This window comes from Ranitomeya imitator, chromosome 3, assembly GCF_032444005.1.
Source record: "Ranitomeya imitator isolate aRanImi1 chromosome 3, aRanImi1.pri, whole genome shotgun sequence".
Classification (NCBI taxonomy): domain Eukaryota; kingdom Metazoa; phylum Chordata; class Amphibia; order Anura; family Dendrobatidae; genus Ranitomeya; species Ranitomeya imitator.
Window position 1 is genome coordinate 542,904,630 of NC_091284.1, and position 20,730 is coordinate 542,925,359.

Consider the following 20,730-nt stretch of genomic DNA (forward strand, 5'->3'; position numbering starts at 1 on the left):
TATCGACAGCTACTCTTTAAAAGGGTTCTTCTATTATAGGGAGCGGTTGTAGGGGTGCCTTTGGGTGATCTCTGGGTCGCCCTCTACGCTGACATATGTCACAAGTTCGGCAGAAATGCGCTACGGCTTGAGAAATCCCCAGCCAATAGAAAGTTTGAGTCAATCGTCTCTCCGTGCGAGTTTTGCCTTGATGGCCAGCCGTAGGAATGTCATGAGCAAGGTGTAATAGGGAAATTCTGTACTTCTGAGGAACAATCAGCTGTTTGCTATAAGTCCAGGGCTTATCTAGGGTGTCGGCATTGGTAACCCGATATAGAAGTCCATTTTCTCTGATAATTCTTTCCCCGTTCTCCCCTAGCTGCCCTATCTCAGCTTGAGCTCTAAAACTAGCAAGGGTGGGGTCAGTCTCTACCTCTTGTCTAAACTGAACTTTATCCCAAGTAACATTCATATTATCCCCACAAGAAGAATCACTCACCGGCTGTGCCGGCGGTTCTGGTGGCCTCATTTCCATGGATGGGTTGTAAACGTCCACATCCGCTGCTCTCTTGGCTTGACTTCTGGTTACCGCACCGACAAAGTGGCAGTGAAGAGTTCCCACATCATTTCCTAGAAGAACATCTGTAGGGACTGAATCCAGCTCTTCTCCTGGTGAGGGGGTTTGTAGATAATAAACAGGCAAAGGCGGTCTGTAGCTGTTCTGCCTCCGAACACCTGGACATTGGAATTGCAGATGCCCAGGCTGCCCACATCCATAACATCTGCGCTCTGGGATTCTTCCTCCACGTCGTATTCCCAAAGGTGGAGCAGGAGTAGTGCGAGGCACAGTCACACGGGGGTCACCATGAGTTGATGGTCTAGTGGGATGGCGAATATTGGAGGCCGAGGGACCAGGGGCCGCCAGCGTTTGGGGGCTGGTAGTTTTTTTCTCACTGAGTAGTAGTTTTTTCCACTGAGGCTTGATGGTGAAAGCCTCATCAGCTAGAGCTGCAGCTTCCCCCACAGTGGCTGGTCTCCTTTCACGCACCCATTCCCGGATCTCAGCAGGGCACTTGAAGTAAAACTGCTTTTTTAGGGTAACCTGGAGGAAGGTCTCCCAGGTTAAGGCCCCCTCTGCCTCCAGCCAGCGATGACATATTTGCTTCAGTCTGTGGGCATACATCTTGAAAGACACTTCCTCATCACAGGCTAAAGTACGGAACTGAGTCCTGTAAGTGTCTGAGGTAACAGCATAATGTTCTAGAATAGTCCGTTTAATCTCCGCATACTCACAGTTACCCTGAGGGTCCATAGCTCTATAGGCTGCGGCAGCTCCACCCTCTAAGAGCCCCACCAGATGTCGGACTCGCTCCCTCTCCGGGACTTCCATTAATCAACACTGATGCTCAAAGTCCTGGAAGAAGCCCTCAATGTCGCCTGCAGCCTCATTAAAGGGCTTGAAGTCTTTGCGGGACACTCTGGGGAGTTCCCTCATGGTGGGTGCTGGGGTTACAGTCTGTCTGGAGTTTCTAGCTGCTTCCAAAGCGATCTGCCTCTCAAGCAATGCCAACTCCTGAGCTCTGTCCTCGGCTCTGTGAATGGCCTCCCTCTCCTCGGCTCTGTGAATGGCCTCCCTCTCCCTCTCCTGAGCTCTGTGAATGGCCTCCCTCTTATCGTCTATGGTGGCCTCTTCTCCCAGCAATGCCAACTCCTCCTCGTACCACACAACCCACTGACTTTTTTGGGTATTTACCTCTAGCTGCAGTCTTTCCTCCATTTGCTGTGAGGATCCTTCCTCAGCGTCATCTTGCAGGAGAACTCCTTCCAAAGCCTCAATAAGCTGCTCCTTGGAGAGTCCCTTGTAGCTGACTCCCAGTTCACGGGCCTTTGTTTGTAGGTTCATCGCAGTCCAGTTCTTGTACTCTGCGGTGCTGGTTCCCGATGTTGATGGGCCTTTGTCCTCCATTCCTTCTGCTCTGATCCCACTGCTGCCACCAGTTTGTGACGGGGTGTACGGCAGAGCAAGAAGGGACAACAGGCCAAGGGATGATTCTACAGATTTATTATCAAGAACGCTGGAACAACACATGCAGGTAGATCTACAGAGTCCACAATTAGTCCAACGGAACATATTCAGGGGCACCTCCCGATAATCCTTGTGCCAGGTAACAAAGCAATAGTCCACAATTAGTCCAAGGGATCATATTCGGGGGCACCTCCCGATAATCCTTGTGCCAGGTAACAAAGCAATAGTCCACAATTTATCCAAGGGATCCCAAAACAATCCCACGAATGACGAGATATGTCCTCAGCTCAAGTCTCGCCCCGTTCGCTTCCGCAGTCACAGCTGGACGTGGGGTCTTGCCTCAGCTAAGAGTCCCCACTCCTCCTTCAAGGATCAACTCACATCTGATCTCAAAATAAGAATGGATTGTCTGAGCTCCTGGGATCCGCCAATGAAGGGGGGTAGGGGTCACACCTTCTATTCAATGGTTGGGTCCACCAGAAGATTCTAGACTGGTGGGCTCCAAGTAGTCTATGTAGTATGTACATTTGACTAGCCACCTGCTGTGAGGAAGAATGGCTATTCCTCCACTAGTGGTGTTGACAAAGCTTAACTACATTATAGCTTAGGGCTGCAAGTATTGGGGGAAGGAGACATATTGTTACAGGTGAACTCCCAGCACAAGAAAATACATAAATTACAGCTAATAGAAACCAGAGAACAGTTACATACATCAAATGGCATATTATTCAAATACAGGACAGGGCAAAAGTACATATCATGACAAACGTGGTTAATAAAATTATCTGATTTAAAAAAAAAGGATGCTATGCGAGAAGGACCTGCCATGACGTCACGGTCATGTGACCGCGACGTCATCACAGGTCCTGCGCTCATACCAACCCTGGGACCGGAAGCTGCCGCGTGCACCGTACACAGGCTACTGGACTACAAGGGGCCCTCGGAAGGTGAGTATATGTTTATTTTTTATTTTAAGTCTTTTTTAACCTATTACATACATGGCTGGGCAATAAACTACGTGACTGGCCAATATACTACGTGACTGGCCAGTATACTACGTGTCTGTGCTGTATACTACGTGGCTCTGTGCTGTATACTACGTCGCTGTGCAATATACTATGTGGCTGGGCAATATACTACGTGGCTGGGCAATACAGTAGGTGACTGGGCAATATACTACGTGGCTGGGCAATATACTACGTGGCTGGGCAATATACTACGTGGTTGGGCAATATACTACGTGGCTGGGCAATATACTACGTGGGCTGTGCAATATACTACGTGGACATGCATATTCTAGAATACCCGATGCGTTAGAATCGGGCCACCATCTAGTCTATTACATATTTATGTCTATCTATCTATCTATCTATCTATCTATCTATCTATCTATCTATCTATCACATATCTATCTATCTATCAATCTATCTATATCCATCCCTCCTTTCCTCTCATATCTGTCTATCTATTACATATCTATGTCTCTATATCTATCTATTACATATTTATGTCTATCTCTCTCTATCTATCTATCTATCACATATCTATCTATCTATCTATCTATCTATCTATCTATCTATCTATCTATCTATCACATATCTATCTATCTATCTATCTATCTATCTATCTATCTATCACATATCTATCTATCCAGCTCAAGGTTGAAAAAAGCTTCAGTGTTAGAAGCTGAAGTGCTTCTCTTCCTACTTCATCCTTTGTTCTGAGGTCGATGTATCTGAGCACAGAGCATGTCTCTGTAGATGAGCAGCCATTGGCCGACCGGCGTTCATCTCAGCATCATCATCCCCCAGCACACAATACGCTCAGCATTCCTGGTGATGAGCTGCAAAAACCCCATGGCTTCTGTGCCCTTCTTGGAAGAATTGTCCTCCACCCTGTAATTTGTGCCTGGTTTAAGGATGGCAGCGGTGAGCCAGTCTCAGCCCCTGCGCCAGCCCTGCCTCTACCACTCCAGTAGCAAAGGTAGATCATCTGCTAATTCAGCATTTTGCCTTTTCTGCATTTCATGTGTCGTATTGCATCTTTGTTTTGATGGTGCATAATGTTATAATGTGTAGAACCGTGATATACCCAGAAACGGTAAAGATTGCCATAGAAGTATACACTAGATTTAGTAACACAGTCGCTTCCTAGCTCTAATTTCTTTCAATGTGCAAACATATTCTGCGAGCAAGTATCTAATATTGACCATTTCACACGTTGAGGATTTCTTTTGGTACCTGCTATGCAGTTTGTGATTATAATCAATTACGATCCCAAAAATGTTCTTGACGTGTCGTGATTTTGTAACTTCTGTAAAGTATGTCTTTATGTGTCGCGTGTTTTAGGCAATATGTGCCCATGAAGAACTAGCCTAGATGTGACTATACCCTAATTCTGAAAATTGGAGATATTCTGCTGGCTGTAGTTCTTTATGGCCCGATTCATTTACGTTTTATTTTAGTTACTTTTTTCTTTTTCTGATATTTATTGCTCTTTTTGTTGGCTTAAGAATCTTATCCAAAAAATGATCTTTGTTTTCTTTTTGCTTTTTGCTTATTTTTAGAGTAAAAAATGGCATGATGCTTTAACATACTATATATTCATCTTCAAATGTAAAAGCAAAACATTGCAACATTTCCAAAAGTAACAAATAATGAATTAGTCTAAAACATCTGGATAAGGAAAACAATAACACAGGCACAATAACATAAAGTTAAAGGGGCTGTTTGGGGAAAAACATTATCACCTATTCACAGGACAGGTGATGACTTATTATTTTGTGGGGGTCCAACCGCTAGGACCTGCACTGACTGGCAAAATGGGGAACTCCTGTCCCTGTAAGAATGTGCGAGCTGCACTCTATTCATTCTCTATGGGCGGCTGAGCAATGGTCATCCGGCCTGCTGCTCCATTTTATAACTGTGATAAAAGTTCCCCATGATGAAAATCAATCTGGGTGTCCGTGGTTGGAACCTCGTGATCTGTAAGTTAAAGTGATAACTTGTCTTCACTGGGCGATTCCTTAAAACTTAAAAAAACAAAGCAAATAATGAATAAGGTGCAAATAAAAAAAAGTCACTATAAGGCTACTGTCCCACCAGCGTATCAAGAATTGGTCCTATTCTCATCCAAATAAATGGTATTATTTTTTTCTCACGTGTCATCTATCGGCGGTCCTGTTTTTACTCAGCAGCTATTAATCTTTTACAGGACCATTTATAGTTTCCTGTTACAGAATTGTAATGTGTCAGTAAAAAATAAATCAGATGGCACTCTGATGGTCCGTATGGGATGTGATTGTTTTCTCACACCCAGCAGATATCGGAGTGAAATTGCAGCAGGTTGCGATTTTCCTCTAGTCACCTTCCACGATGGCATACAGAGGTTGCCTCTTTGCCCTGATGGGGAACAGGAAATGTGGAGAGGTTAAAAGGCCCTCCCTCCTTCCACTCGTCAGTGTCTTTCCAGTTCCCCATGGGACAGAGAGAGTTTCGTGTGCTGTGATGGCTGGTGACTACAGTACCCTGTTAGGCTTTTGCCTTCTCTATAGCCGGGCTGTTGTGAATTCTGTTGTCGAACTCCCTCCTGTGGTCGTGAATGGTACTTCGGCGAGTTCTGTCCATGGACTCCCTCTGGTGGCTGTGAGTGAAGCTGCTGCTTCTGAGGTTCCTTACACAGGTGACGTGGTTTATCCTTTGGTTGGCTGCTCTATTTAACTTCACTCAGATCGTTACTCCATGCCAGCTGTCAATGTTCCTGCATTGGTTCAGTTCGCTCTTGGATCTTTCTGATGACCTGTCTTCTCCAGCAGAAGCTAAGTTCCTGATAGTTATTATTTGTTCATTGTTTCCTTGTCCAGCTGGTTATCATGATTTTGTCTTACTAGCTGGAAGCTCTGGGATGCAGAGTGGCATCTCCGCACCGTTAGTCGGTGCGGAGGTCTTTTTGCACACTCTGCGTGGTCTTTTGTAGTTTTTTTGTGCTGACCGCAAAGATACCTTTCCTATCCTCTGTCTGTTTAGTAAGTCTGGCCTCCCTTTGCTGAAACCTGTTTCATTTCTGCGTTTGTGACTTTCATCTTTACTCACAGTCAATATATGTGGGGGGCTGCCTTTTCCTTTGGGGAATTTCTCTGAGGCAAGGTAAGCTTTATTTTCTATCTCTAGGGCTAGCTAGCTCTTAGGCTGTGAAGAGGCATCTAGGGAGAGTCAGGAACGCTCCACGGCTATTTCTAGTTGTTGTGATGGGATTAGGGGTTGCGGTCAGCAGAGCTCCCACATCTCAGAGCTTGTCCTGTGTCAGTTTAACTATCAGGTTAGTCCTGGAAAGCAGAAAAATATGCGGCACTCACCCAGTAGAAGCTGTATTTACGTGCTCTTTATTGGAACAAAGAATGTGAATACATCCATTCAAGACATCAGGTGGAGCGGAGGGTGCAGTGATGGAGGCTGGACGACGGCCGTTTCGCAACTAAATGTGCTTCAACGGGTCCACATACCAGGTTACCAACGTCATATCCTTTTATAGGTTTTCTGACATATATAGTAACATCAATTCACGGTGCTATTGTGAAACATGACTATAACAGTGAACGTGCAAACAGATAACACTAGTAACCACTTTACAGATTGTAACAGAATGTTATAACAAAATATCAAAACAAAATATTAAATTAGCACTATGTCACATAATTTTTAATGTTCACTATAGGAACACTGACATATCTAATTTGTCATTTAGTCCGATTGGACCCTGTGCATTGGCATTTAAAATCCATTTGGCTTCTTTTTGTAAGAGTAACCTATTCTGATCTCCTCCCGAGGCTGGGTATTTAACTATTTCTAAGCCAGCAAAATTTAATAGATTTGGATTTGCATTGTGGACTTCTCTCATATGATGAATTAATCTTAGGCAGCCTTTGCCCGTTGAAATAGAGTTATAATGTTCTTTAAACCTTACTGTTAACGGTCTTATAGTTTTACCGATATAGAAATTTCGGCACGGGCACAGCAGAATATATACAACAAACTTGCTTTTACAAGAAATAAAATCTTTTATACTGTGAGTAATTGAACCTATTTGAATAGGGCTCTGAGTAATGTGCAAATGGCAAAACCGGCAATTGCCGCATCTATGATTCCCTATAGGCGCGTTTTTAATTAGCCAACAACTTCTCGGTGTTAGGATTTTATTATGGACAATCAAATCTGATAGATTATGAGCTCGCCTATAGGCAAATTTTGGAGGATTTAGATGTATCGACGCCAGATCTTTATCGGATTGAAGCACGTGCCAATTTTTACGAATAGAGGTATGTATAATATTATCCATATTGCTATGCTTGAAACAAAAACTGAAACTGTCTATATCTCGTTTAGATGACCCATTTTTAATTTGTCTCTTTCTCAAATAATCATTTTGAGAGCATTTATTAATGCGGTTCTCAGCTTCTCTTAGAATATTGTACGGATAACCTCTTTTTGTGAAGCGTGTCTTAAGTTCACCAATCTGCTCATTGAATATGATATTATTATTATTTATTTTTCGTAGTCTAACCATTTGACTAAATGGTAATCCTCTTTTTGTGTGACTCGGGTGATCGCTATCGAAATGTAGCAAATTATTGGTCGCAGTTTCCTTTCTGAACACCTTAGTTATTATTTCTCCCTCAATGATTTCTATTTTTACATCCAGATATTCGAGACTATTAACTCCAAAACTAGATGTAAACTTCATATTCTCTGTATTTGAAACATTTAGATATTCTACGAAGGAGAATCTCATTGATTTTTATGCAGTGCACCTATATACCCATAGCTTGCGTGACGCCTAGTTGTCAGAAGTTGCGAAGTCCATAGGTCTGTGCAGCGTTATACTCTTGAGTGCCATCCAAATGCTTTTCTTCTTTGTTTTGTAATTAACTATCAGGTTGTGCCGGGTGCTCCTATCCACCAGGTCCATAACACCGGGCAGCATAAGGATGTGTCTCAGCTCCCCTTCTTACTGCTCCCGTCGTACCGCCTGCGGTGTCCTCGGGACCTTCTCCTGGCTTTCCTGCACCCCTCAAGGGTAAAACAGGCCAGTGATCCCAATCGGAGTCCTCCCTGAGCTCTCCGGTCTCCTCTATCTCCGAGTGCCCGCTGGCGTCCAGGAAGTGATCGCGCGCATTACTTCCGGTTCATCCTGCTCCTCAGACGCAGCTCTTCCGCCGGCGGCACCTCATGCAGGATGCTGTTCCTTCACTACAGGACCCAGGAGGGAAGGAGGGAATCCATTCATCGCTGGGGGGCAGGGGCCTGCTGATTAGTATAAAACTTGCCTGAAAACATTACAGGTAAGACTGTCTTGCGGTAATGGAAGGCAATAAATGCGCTGCATCTGCAGAGCCCAGCGCTGCCCCTGCCACAGTAAGTGCTGCAGAGAGGGGGTCCTTACATAGATAACCTAGGGGGCTCCCTTTTTCTGATTCTATTATCCCTCTCATTCCAGGGAGACAAGTCTACCCCTAAAGCATCTATAAAGAAAAAATGTGCCATCTGCAATGTCAAATTGCCCTCATTATGGGATAAAAAGCTCTGCCAAATATGTACTGACAAAATAGTCAGGGCAGAGCAACCCTCCCTCTTGGAAAAAATCCGCTTAAACAACAAGAGGTGCAGTCTTCCCTGGCAACCTTTACCCCTCCACAGCCCCCACCTCCTTCTCCAGCAAAGAAAAGAAAAATTCAGGTTTAGGATATTGAATCCGAATCAGACCTCTCTTATGCCTCATCCTCTGGTAGATGGGAAGAACCTATGTCCCCTGTAGCCTTGGATTGGATTGAGGATCTAGTGTCTGCCGTACGCAGCACTATGGGGCTGGAGGAGGAACCAGAACCCCAGTACATTCAAGATCAAATGTTTGGGGGGATAACCAAAGGGAAACGCATAGGATTCCCGGTATACTCTAATATTCTTGACATAATTTCTCAAGAGTGGGAACTACCGGGGAAACGCCTCAGCATTCTCTCTGAGATGAAGCACAGATTTCTCTTAGAAGGTGATTCTGTCAAATGGGATGTTCCCAAGGTCGACTCACAGATGGCGAGAGTGTCGAAAAGAACCGAACTTCCATTTGAAGATTCTTCACATCTGAAGGATCCGATGGACAGGAAGATTGAAAGTCTCTTGAAGAAATCCTGAGAGACTTCCACGGTAGCCTTAAAAGCCAATATTGCCTCGAACCTGTGTAGCTAGAACCCTTGCTGCTGGTTAGGAGAGCTGGAATCCCATATATCTTAGGGTACCTCTAGAGGGGAGCTGCTGGATTCCCTACCCAGTCTTCTTAGAGCTACTGTTTTTTTGGCAGACGCCTCCATGGAAACCATTAGAGTTGCCACTAGGTCTCTTGTTCAAACTAATTTGGCTAGAAAAGCTCTCTGGCTCAAGATGTGGTCTGGTGACATCACTTCTATAGCAAAATTATGTGCTATACCCTTTAAGAGCGACTATGTCTTTGGGCCTTCTTTAGATGATATCTTAAAAAAGGCAACAGATAAGAAAAAAGCTCTTCCAGAACAGAAACCCCCTAAGAAAAGTTTTTTTCATCCCTCACAGCCACAAGCCTCTCAGAGAGGAAAAGACAAAACTGGGAGGTGAAGTTATTAAAAAGGATATCCTTATCCCCCAACAACAACAGCAGCTCCAACAGGAGAAGCAGTGACTTCGACCCGGAGGGGGGGAGACTTTCAAAATTTCTTCCTCAGTGGCAAAATATCACCAGTTGCCACTGGGCCCTCAATGTCATCAAAGAGGGCCTATTAATAGAGTTTATTTCCTCCCCTCCACGGGGTCTGAAGGCCACCTCCCTTCCCTCTTTAACCCCTTTCTGCCATTGGACGTAATATTCCGTCCATGTGGGGTGGGCCTTAATTCCCAAGGACGGAATATTATGTGACGCCCAGGAGACCGGGATACCCAGCACCGGACCAATGGAGTCTGTCTCTTGAGGGGGATGTCACGGGTGGCTTGACCCGGTGCTGTGGCCTCAGGCAATGCACAGTGTAAGGGGTATCATGAGGGGACAGGCACTTACTTGATCAGCAGCAGATTCTCCCAGCGGTGACGATCCCGATCCTGGATAGATGGCTAGTGTCCAAATGAAAGACTGAGGCACTGAAACGTTTAACCAGTTTACTTTAACATAAAAGGATTTACAACCAGTCCTGTCACCGGAGTCTGTATGGGAACTCTGAGTTACTTTGACCCTGCCGGGGTCTTCGCCTCCTATTGTGCGCAATTTCTGTGTGGCCCTGCTGCTGTATGTGAACTGGCTGCCGGCCCAATGTGTCCCCTCCGGGTCCTGGTTCGACGGGCAACCCGAGTCCTTTTATCGGTTTACCCCCTCTGGGAGTACCGCTGAACTCTGTGTCTGTTGCTGCGTCCGGCCCTAGTGAAGCTGATATCACCTCACGTTTTTCCGGTTGCTGTATTATATATAATGAATACAGCCACGGATCCGGTATCCGTCTTTGCGCCTGTTCTGGGTAGTGATTAATGCTACCCGGTTCTCACAATGTCCTTTTTCTCTATCCCTCTTCTCCTCAGGCCGGTGATTTAGGCCTGGTAACAGTCACAGGGCTGTTAGATATTCAACTGTATGACCTCTCACTTTCAGCTCCTTAGCCCAACTGCCATTTCTTCTCTCAGACCAGAATGGATCAAGGGGAGTCTCTGGAGCTCCCCCTTCTGGCCGGAGGTGGTAGTGCAGTCTTGCTATTTTAGTATTTGTACTTACTGTCAGTAACTATTTTTGTGGCAAATACCCCTAGGGGTGCCACATTCCCCCTTAGTTAAGAACAGTACTCCGGGACTGTGGGACAATAACATTTTGAAATAACAATTAATATGTACAGAGTCTTAAAAATGAAAAGTTACAAAAACCACTCAAGGAAACAAAAATAGAGTTCTGTAAAAAAAGTCACTTCAAATAGCGTCCATTAATACAGTTCTATCCTTGAAGGTATTAGGAAAGGCACTGTACTTAGTGTCCAGGAATTTAGTTCCATTTTTCCAACGGAGTTATCAATATAAAGTCTAAAGAAAGTTCAAAAAGAGCAAAAAGCAAAGTTCAAAAAGCAGTCTTTCCGGAGCTTTGATTTAGTGCCTCCGGGCTGATAAAAAGTTCAAGAATATGCAATAAGTTCATACAGACAAGTCTCTGTAGGCACTGGGCTTAAACGTTGCAGACTGATAACAATGACTATACTACATTTTCTGTTTAACTATATACGGCATAACATATATACAATTCACATTATGAGCTTTATAGTTGGTAATCTGCATACCTGGACGGTAATTGACCCTGGGTACTACGCTGTGATCTACGTAATAGCGGTGTCTCTTCATGTGGTGTACTACTGTCTACTGCGGATGTAGTATCTGCCCGCTCTGCTAAAGATAATTCCACGACTATGGAGTTGGCAAGTCCACCGTGAATGGGATTACTCTGACCAGGAATCTGTTCTTCCTGGCCTGGAACCTCCTGTAGTACGGGGTCAGCCTCTTCCTGTCTTGGGACTTCTGGTATTGGGTTCGGTGTTGGGTAAAAGGCCACCATGGGAACCACTACTGCACCATGGTATGTTAGTAGGGTTTTGGGAAAGTCTCCTATACAGGTGTGATACACTTCCTCTTCTTTTTCCTTTACTGGTTGAACCTGTATGGGTTGAATAACTTCTGGTTCTGGCTGGACAACGTCTGGCTCTTTCAATGCTTCCGGACACAATATAAGATTGTCTCTTGACACTAGTACAGATGTTAAGCCTCCGTTTTTGCTAATGAGACACATTTTAGGATTATCCACTCTTGTTGGTAAAACTGTGTAGGGTACGGCTTCCCACTGATTGTCCAGTTTATTGGTTCGACGATTTCTCTTGAGCACTTGGTCACCCGGTCTTAATGGGGTCGCTAGAGCATTCTGGTTGAAAGTTCGCTCTTGTCTTTCTCTAGTTTGCTGAAGGCTTCTTTCCACACTCTCTTGCACTTGGCGATACTGCTTTTGCCGTATGATATCCCAATTGGAGTCTTGAACTTCTGCGTCTGGTTTCAGAATTCCCATTTCTAGATCGATTGGTAATTGGCCGGGTCTTGCACGCATAAGGTAAGCTGGGGTGCAGTTGGTGGAGCTCACCGGGACATGATTATACAGATCCACCAAGTCAGGCAATTTCTCTGGCCATTGATTCCTTTCTGTCTCAGGTAAAGTCTTTAGTAGGTCTATTACAATATGGTTCATCTTCTCGCATAAGCCGTTTGTTTGTGGATGATAGGCCGTCGTCCGGATCTTTTTGCAACCATACATATTACAGAATTCTCTGAAGATCTCTGATTCAAAGGCTGTACCTTGGTCGGTGAGAACCTGTTCCGGATATCCATGGGGTCTACAAAAGTACGTTTGGAACGCTTTGGCTGCTGTTTTTGCTGTCAGATCTTTTACGGGTACTACTACCAAGAAACGTGAATAATGGTCCACGATGGTCAAGGCATAGACATAGCCGGACCGGCTTGGTGTCAACTTCACGTGGTCCATGGCTACAAGTTCAAGTGGTTGTTTGGTGATTATGGGCTGCAGTGGTGCTCTTTGGTTCTTTTGATCGTTTCTTCTGAGGTTGCACGGGCCACAATTTCTGCACCACTGTTCGATTGATTTTCTCATCCCGACCCAATAAAATCTTTCTCTTAGAAGTACTTCTAACTTTTTCCAACCGAAGTGACCAGCACCATTATGGTAAGCTTCGAGGACCATCTTCACATCTTGTTTAGGCACAATAATCTGCCAAACCAATTCATGTGTTTTCGGATTGGTGTATCTTCTACAGAGCTTCCCTTGATACAGGAACATTTTGCCTCTCTCTTTCCAGAGTTGATGCGTCTCTTCTGGGGCATCCTCATCGGGATATGCACTTTGCTCAGTCAACAGTTCCTTCACCAACTTCACAGCCGGATTGCTGTCTTGGGTGTCAGCCCATCTATGGTGTGCTAACGGATTAAAATTCACCTCTTGTTGTTTCTGATAGGTACTTGACTGATGATGTTTTGCCTTGGGACGATGGAAGGCTGGTAGTTCAATTTCTTCAAGCTCCCCCGTTTCCTCTTCTACATCTCTCAAGTGTGGCATCCGGGATAGGGCATCGGCATTTCCATTCTTGCGACCTGCTCGATACTTGATTATGAAGTTGTAATTAGATAACCGGGCTATCCATCGCTGTTCTAACGCACCTAATTTGGCTGTGTCCAGGTGGGTCAACGGATTGTTGTCAGTATAGACAATAAATTCTGCAGCGGCCAGATAGTGTTTGAAACGCTCCGTCACAGCCCAAACTACTGCCAGTAGTTCCAATTTGAAGGAGCTGTAATTTTCTGAATTTCTTTCAGTAGGCCGGAGCTTTCTACTTGCAAAGGCGATGACTTTCTCCCGACCTTCTTGCTTTTGTGACAGCACCACTCCTAGTCCCACATTACTGGCATCGGTGTAGAGGATGAAAGGTTGATGGTAATCTGGGTATGCCAGAACCTCTTCTCCAGTTAGTGCCTTCTTTAGTTGTTCAAAGGAGTCTTCCCTTTCGTCGTTCCACTGAAAAGGAGGGTTTCGGTTTGAAGGTTTCTTCGTCTGCCCTACCAAGGTGTCTTGCAAGGGTGCTGCCAACTTGGTAAATCCTTTTATAAATCTGCGATAGTAACCCACCAATCCCAGGAATTGTCTCACTTCTTTTGCGCTGGTAGGTCTTGGCCAATCCCTTATGGCGCTTATTTTCTCGGGATCTGGTGCTACTCCCTCCGAACTCACGATGTGTCCCAGGTACTGTACCTTTGGCTTGAGAAGGTGACATTTGGATGGCTTGACTTTCATGCCATACCTGGATAAGGCTTCGAACACTTCTGCCAGGTCTATTAAGTGTTGTTCGTAAGTCTTTGAGTAGACGATCACATCATCTAGGTACAGGAGGACGGTCTCGAAGTTCTTGTGTCCGAGGCAGCATTCCATCAGCCGCTGGAAGGTACCGGATGCGTTGCAGAGTCCGAACGGCATGCGATTAAATTCACATAGACCCATTGGTGTGGTGAATGCCGTCTTTTCCTTATCTCTCTCAGCCACAGGGACTTGCCAATACCCGCTTGTTAAGTCTAAGGTGGAAAAATAATTAGCAGATTTCAAAGCAGTTAAGGACTCTTCTATCCTAGGCAAGGGGTAGGCGTCTTTATGGGTGATGTTATTAATCTTCCGGTAGTCTACGCACATTCTCATGGTTCCGTCCTTTTTTTTGACAATCACTAGAGGGGCCGCCCAGGGGCTACAGCTGTCTCTTATTACCCCGGCCTGTTTCATTTCCCTCAGCATATCTTTTGCACATTGATAGTGAGCGGGCGGTATGGGTCTATATCTTTCTTTTATTGGGGGATGGTCACCTGTGGGGATTGTGTGTTCTACCCCTTCTATCCGTCCGAAGTCCAATGGGTGTTTACTGAAGACTTGTTCATATTCCGTCACTAGCCTATACACCCCTTGTTTTTGATGGGTAGGTGTTGAATTTATGCCCACGTGTAGCTGTTGGCACCAATCCTCCATTTCTCCATCTGAGCCATTGCCTTCCACCTGACAGGTTGGTTCTAAGGGCTCAATGGTTGTGATGGCATTGTTGTCAACAGTATATAGCTTTGCCATTGTAGCATACCTTGGCAAAGTGACCTCTTCCTCTCCACAGTTCAAAAGTCGTACCGGCACTCGTCCCCGGTGTACCTCGACTATCCCTCGTGCTGTGAGTATAGTGGGCCTGCTGTCGGTGTACACTGGTTCTATTAAGGCTTGATAATCTCGTCCCTTAGTACCAATGGCTGCTCTACACCATACCAGCATTTCTGTTTTTGGTGGGATTACAATAGACGTTGGATCACTTACCCTCACACTGCCGATTTCTCCACCTGCAACTTCTACCTGTTGCCTTAACATCAATACTTTTATTTCCCTCCGGAGAACTCTCTGCTGGCAGGATTGGGCAGTTTCAGCAATTTGCTGTAAGACAGAAATGACTTCGGAAAAGCAGTTCTCTAACACATTCATTCCTATCAATACAGTTGGTTCACAGTTCCGCCGGTCAACATCAACAACAATTATACCCTGTTTCTTCAGTTCTACTTTACCAATCTTTATGGTCATCTCCCTGAATCCTAGTTTCGGTACCAACTTACCATTACTGGCCCATATATCTAGTTCAACATCAGAGGGCCCTTTATCAATATCTGCATCAGCCCAGTACCTCTTATAAAGGATATACGGTATAGATGAAATCTGGGAACCTGTGTCCAGCAAAGCGTTGAGGGGAATTCCGTCCAGCACGATAGGGATAATGGGTCGTCCTCCGATGTACCTGTCGTGCCAGGGTGTTGGGCCTTGAAAGTTCATTCCTGCGAAGCGGCCCGCATTCCCAGGGGATTCCCGTTTAAATCACAATCTCATGCAAAGTGGCCCGGCTGCTGGCAACGGTGGCAAATGGGCTGTCCATCCGGTTGGTAGCGGTCGCGGGGTCGTCCTCTCCATGTCGGGTATCTCTGGGGTCTCATCCATGGAACATCCTCTCTACAGTTTGCCAACTCCATCTTGTGTCCTCTCATCTCCTGCATGGTTTTAGCCATTGAAGCAACAACATCAGCTAAAGAGTCAAGCTTTTGTTGAAGAGCCTCATTAGTACTGGGCCCCAGGGGCTTAGCAATGGCCCCAGACATAGCTGATGTCACTGGCACTCCCTGTTGTTGAGGTGCCTCTGCCATGGGTTGCGCAGGATCCTGATCCCGAGGTGCCTCTGCCAGCTGGAGACGTATAGCGCTCTCCTTTAATTGGGCAAATGTCAATTCAGGGTTCTTAAAAACAAGCATGCTCACATGCCCCCGGTGAGAAGGGGTGTAGAGTCCCTCAATAAATTGATCTCTTAGCAGTTTATCCGCTCCGGTGTTAAAAATGGGTTCAGCCAGTGTAAGTGATTTAAGGGCTTCCTGCAGGTTTAAGGCAAAGTCTCTCACGCCCTCATTAGCTTTTTGTTTGCAATTAAAGAATCGTATTTTAGCTTTGCTGCTGGCCGTGGTTTCAAATGTAGCTTTTAATCCAGCAAATATGCGTTCAACAGTGCCTTTTAGATCAGCTGCCCATGCTGTGACTTCTCGCTTAGCATGGCCACTTAACTGCATCATCAGGAGACTAACACGCTGAACTTCACCCACAGGGAACATGTCAAAATGGGCCAGCATCTTTTCTCTGAAATCGTCAAGGGTATTAGGCTCACCTTCATACATTGGAAGCCATGGGCCACCCGGGGTATATGGCATCAGCACCGGCATGATGGGCGCCACTCCTTGCACCGCTGCGCTGCCGGACTCTCTATTGACACTCTGTCTTTTAGCTGCATTAGCGTTGCCGGGTGCTGCGGCGTCTCCGTGCTGCGACATACTGTGCCCCCTTAGTTAATCCGGACCCTTCCGGTCCTCCGCTTCCGTCGGGATAGTGTAGATTCGTTCCGCTGTGCAGCAGGATCGATTTTCCCCTTGCTCTGATGTCAGAGCGCTCAGCTTAGTGCCGCCCACAATGACACGCCCCCTGCTGCTCCCACCCACCGCGCTCTGTAATGGCGGGTTCTGAAGTTTTTCAGTTAGACTGGGGCTCAGGTGATGGCATAGCTCAATTAAAAGTCTCGTGCCTAACGGTTATGAAGTGATTACCTCAGGGGATGGCGGCCATCTTTACTCCATTATAACCAATGGGGAAAAGTCACTTTCAATAGTTTTCAATGGGGAATGGATTTTTCTTTAATAAAGTCAATTTTCAAGATTTTTCATCCCAGTTTTCACAGTTTTGGGCTCCAATCACGGCACACAATACCCGGTATACGGGCTGGCTAGATCCTGTTCGTGACGCCAATTATGACGCCTAGGAGACCGGGATACCCAGCACCGGACCAATGGAGTCTGTCTCTTGAGGGGGATGTCACGGGTGGCTTGACCCGGTGCTGTGGCCTCAGGCAATGCACAGTGTAAGGGGTATCATGAGGGGACAGGCACTTACTTGATCAGCAGCAGATTCTCCCAGCGGTGACGATCCCGATCCTGGATAGATGGCTATTGTCCAAATGAAAGACTGAGGCACTGAAACGTTTAACCAGTTTACTTTAACATAAAAGGATTTACAACCAGTCCTGTCACCGGAGTCTGTATGGGAACTCTGAGTTACTTTGACCCTGCCGGGGTCTTCGCCTCCTATTGTGCGCAATTTCTGTGTGGCCCTGCTGCTGTATGTGAACTGGCTGCCGGCCCAATGTGTCCCCTCCGGGTCCTGGTTCGACGGGCAACCCGAGTCCTTTTATCGGCTTACCCCCTCCGGGAGTACCGCTGAACTCTGTGTCTGTTGCTGCGTCCGGCCCTAGTGAAGCTGATATCACCTCACGTTTTTCCGGTTGCTGTATTATATATAATGAATACAGCCACGGATCCGGTATCCGTCTTTGCGCCTGTTCTGGGTAGTGATTAATGCTACCCGGTTCTCACAATGTCCTTTTTCTCTATCCCTCTTCTCCTCAGGCCGGTGATTTAGGCCTGGTAACAGTCACAGGGCTGTTAGATATTCAACTGTATGACCTCTCACTTTCAGCTCCTTAGCCCAACTGCCATTTCTTCTCTCAGACCAGAATGGATCAAGGGGAGTCTCTGGAGCTCCCCCTTCTGGCCGGAGGTGGTAGTGCAGTCTTGCTATTTTAGTATTTGTACTTACTGTCAGTAACTATTTTTGTGGCAAATACCCCTAGGGGTGCCACAATTACGTCCAGCGCGATCGGCCGCGCTCACGGGGGGAGCGCCGCCGATTGCGGCCGGGTGTCTGCTGCTTATCGCAGCTGACATCCGGCACTATGTGCCAGGAGCGGTCACGCCGCCCCCGGCACATTAACCCCCGGCACACCGCGATCAAAGATGATCGCGATGTGCCGGCGGTGCAGGGAAGCATCGCGCAGGGAGGGGGCTCCCTGCGTGCTTCCCTGAGACCCCCGCAGCAACGCGATGTGATCGCGTTGCTCCGGGGGTCTCCTACCTCCCTCCCTGCAGTAAGTCCCGGATCCAAAATGGCCGCGGATCCGGGTCCTGCAGGGAGGGAGGTGGCTTACCAAGTGCCTGCTCAGAGCAGGCACTTGGTAACACTGCACTGCTCTCAGACAGATCGGTGATCTGCCAGAGTGCTGTGCAAACTGGCAGATCACCGATCTGTGATGTCCCCCCCTTGGACAAAGTAAAAAAGTAAAAAAAAAAATTTCCAAGTGTGTAAAAAAAAAAAAAAAATCCTAAATAATGAAAAAAAAAAAATATATTATTCCCATAAATACATTTCTTTATCTAAATAATAATAAAAAAAAAACAATAAAAGTACACATATTTAGTATCGCCGCGTCCGTAACGACCCGACCTATAAAACTTGCCCTCTAGTTAACTCCTTCAGTAAACACCGTAAGAAAAAAAAAAAAAAAAACGAGGCAAAAAACAACGCTTTATTATCATACCGCCAAACAAAAAGTGGAATAACACGCGATCAAAAAGACGGATATAAATAACCATGATACCGCTGAAAGCGTCATCTTGTCCCGCAAAAAATGAGCTGCCATACAGCAACATCAGCAAAAAAATAAAAAAGTTATAGTCCTCAGAATAAAGCGATGCAAAAATAATTATTTTTTTCTATAAAATAGTTTTTATCGTATAAAAGCGCCAAAACATAAAAAAATGATATAAATGAGGTGTCGCTGTAATCATACTGAACCGAAGAATAAAACTGCTTTATCAATTTTACCAAACGCGGAACGGTATAAACGCCTCCCCCAAAATAAATTCATGAATAGCTGGTTTTTGGTCATTCTGCCTCACAAAAATCGGAATAAAAAGCGATCAAAAAATGTCACGTGCCCGAAAATGTTACCAATAAAAACGTCAACTCGTCCCGCAAAAAACAAGACCTCACATGACTCTGTGGACTCAAATATGGAAAAATTATAGCTCTCAAAATGTGGTAACGCAAAAAATATTTTTTGCAATAAAAAGCGTCTTTCAGTGTGTGACGGCTGCCAATCATAAAAAATCCGCTAAAAAACCTGCTATAAAAGTAAATGAAAAAAATGTATTTATTTCCATTTTCCCATTAGGGTTAGGGCTAGGGTTAGGGCTAGGGTTAGGGCTAGGGTTAGGGCTAGGGTTAGGGTTAGGGCTAGGGCTAGGGTTAGGGCTAGGGTTAGGGTTAGGGCTAGGGCTAGGGTTAGGGCTAGGGTTAGGGCTAGGGTTAGGGCTAGGGTTAGGGCTAGGGTTAGGGTTAGGGTTGGGGCTAGGGATAGGGCTAGGGTTAGGGCTAGGGTTAGGGTTAAGGCTACAGTTAGGGTTGGGGCTAAAGTTCGGGTTAGGGTTTGGATTACATTTGTGATTGGGATTAGGATTAGGGGTGTGTCTGGGTTAGAGGTGTGGTTAGGGTTACCGTTGGGATTAGGGTTAGGGGTGTGTTTGGATTAGGGTTTCAGTTATAATTGGGGGGTTTCCACTGTTTAGGCACATCAGGGGCTCTCCAAACGCGACATGGCGACCGATCTCAATTCCATCCAATTCTGCATTGAAAAAGTAAAACAGTGCTCCTTCCCTTCCGAGCTCTCCCGTGTGCCCAAACAGGAGTTTACCCCAACATATGGGGTATCAGCGTACTCAGGACAAATTGGACAACAACTTTTGGGGTCCAATTTCTCCTGTTACCCTTGGGAAAATACAAAACTGGGGGCTAAAAAATAATTTTTGTGGGAAAAAAAGAGATTTTTTATTTTCACGGCTCTGCGTTATAAACTGTAGTGAAACACTTGGGGGCTCAAAGTTCTCACAACACATCTAGATAAGTTCGTGGGGGGGTCTAGTTTCCAATATGGGGTCACTTGTGGGGGTTTCTACTGTTTAGGTATATTAGGGGCTCTGCAAACGCAATGTGACGCCTGCAGACCATTCCATCTAAGTCTGCATTCCAAATGGCGCTCCTTCCCTTCCGAGCCCTCCCATGCGCCCAAACGCTGGTTCCCCCCCACATATGGGGTATCAACGCACTCAGGACAAATTGGACAACAACTTTTGGGGTCCAATTTCTCCTTTTACCCTCGAGAAAATACAAAACTGGGGGCTAAAAAATAATTTTGAGCGGAAATTTTTTTTTTTATTTTCACGGCTCTGCGTTATAAACTGTAGTGAAATACTTGGGGCTCAAAGTTCTCACAACACATCTAGATAAGTTCCTTGGGGGGTCTAGTTTCCAATATGGGGTCACTTGTGGGGGTTTCTACTGTTTAGGTACATTAGGGGCTCTGCAAACACAATGTGACGCCTGCAGACCATTCCATCTAAGTCTGTATTCCAAATGGCGCTCCTTCCCTTCCGAGCCCTCCCATGCGCCCAAACGCTGGTTCTCCCCCACATATAGGGTATCAGCGCACTCAGGACAAATTGCACAACAACTTTTGGGGTCCAATTTCTGCTGTTACCCTCAGGAAAATACAAAACTGGGGGCTAAAAAATTATTTTTGTGGGAAAAAAATTTTGTTTTATTTTTACGGCTCTGCATTATAAACTTCTGTGAAACTCTTATTGGGTCAAAGTGCTCACCACACATCTAGATAAGTTCCTTAGGGGGTCTAC

The 20,730-nt window shown here is 45.7% G+C and overlaps 1 protein-coding gene across 1 annotated transcript in view; it reads left to right on the forward strand.

Moving 5' to 3' along the window:
• The first annotated feature begins 3,817 nt into the window (after positions 1–3,817).
• The window catches only part of LOC138670478 (uncharacterized), a 73,456-nt gene continuing 56,543 nt past the window's right edge, over positions 3,818–20,730 (forward strand). Inside the window, exon 1 of the mRNA XM_069757867.1 lies at positions 3,818–3,988. Coding sequence (XP_069613968.1) covers positions 3,925–3,988 — 64 coding nt within the window. The 5' untranslated portion in view covers positions 3,818–3,924. The remainder of the gene's footprint in view (positions 3,989–20,730) is intronic.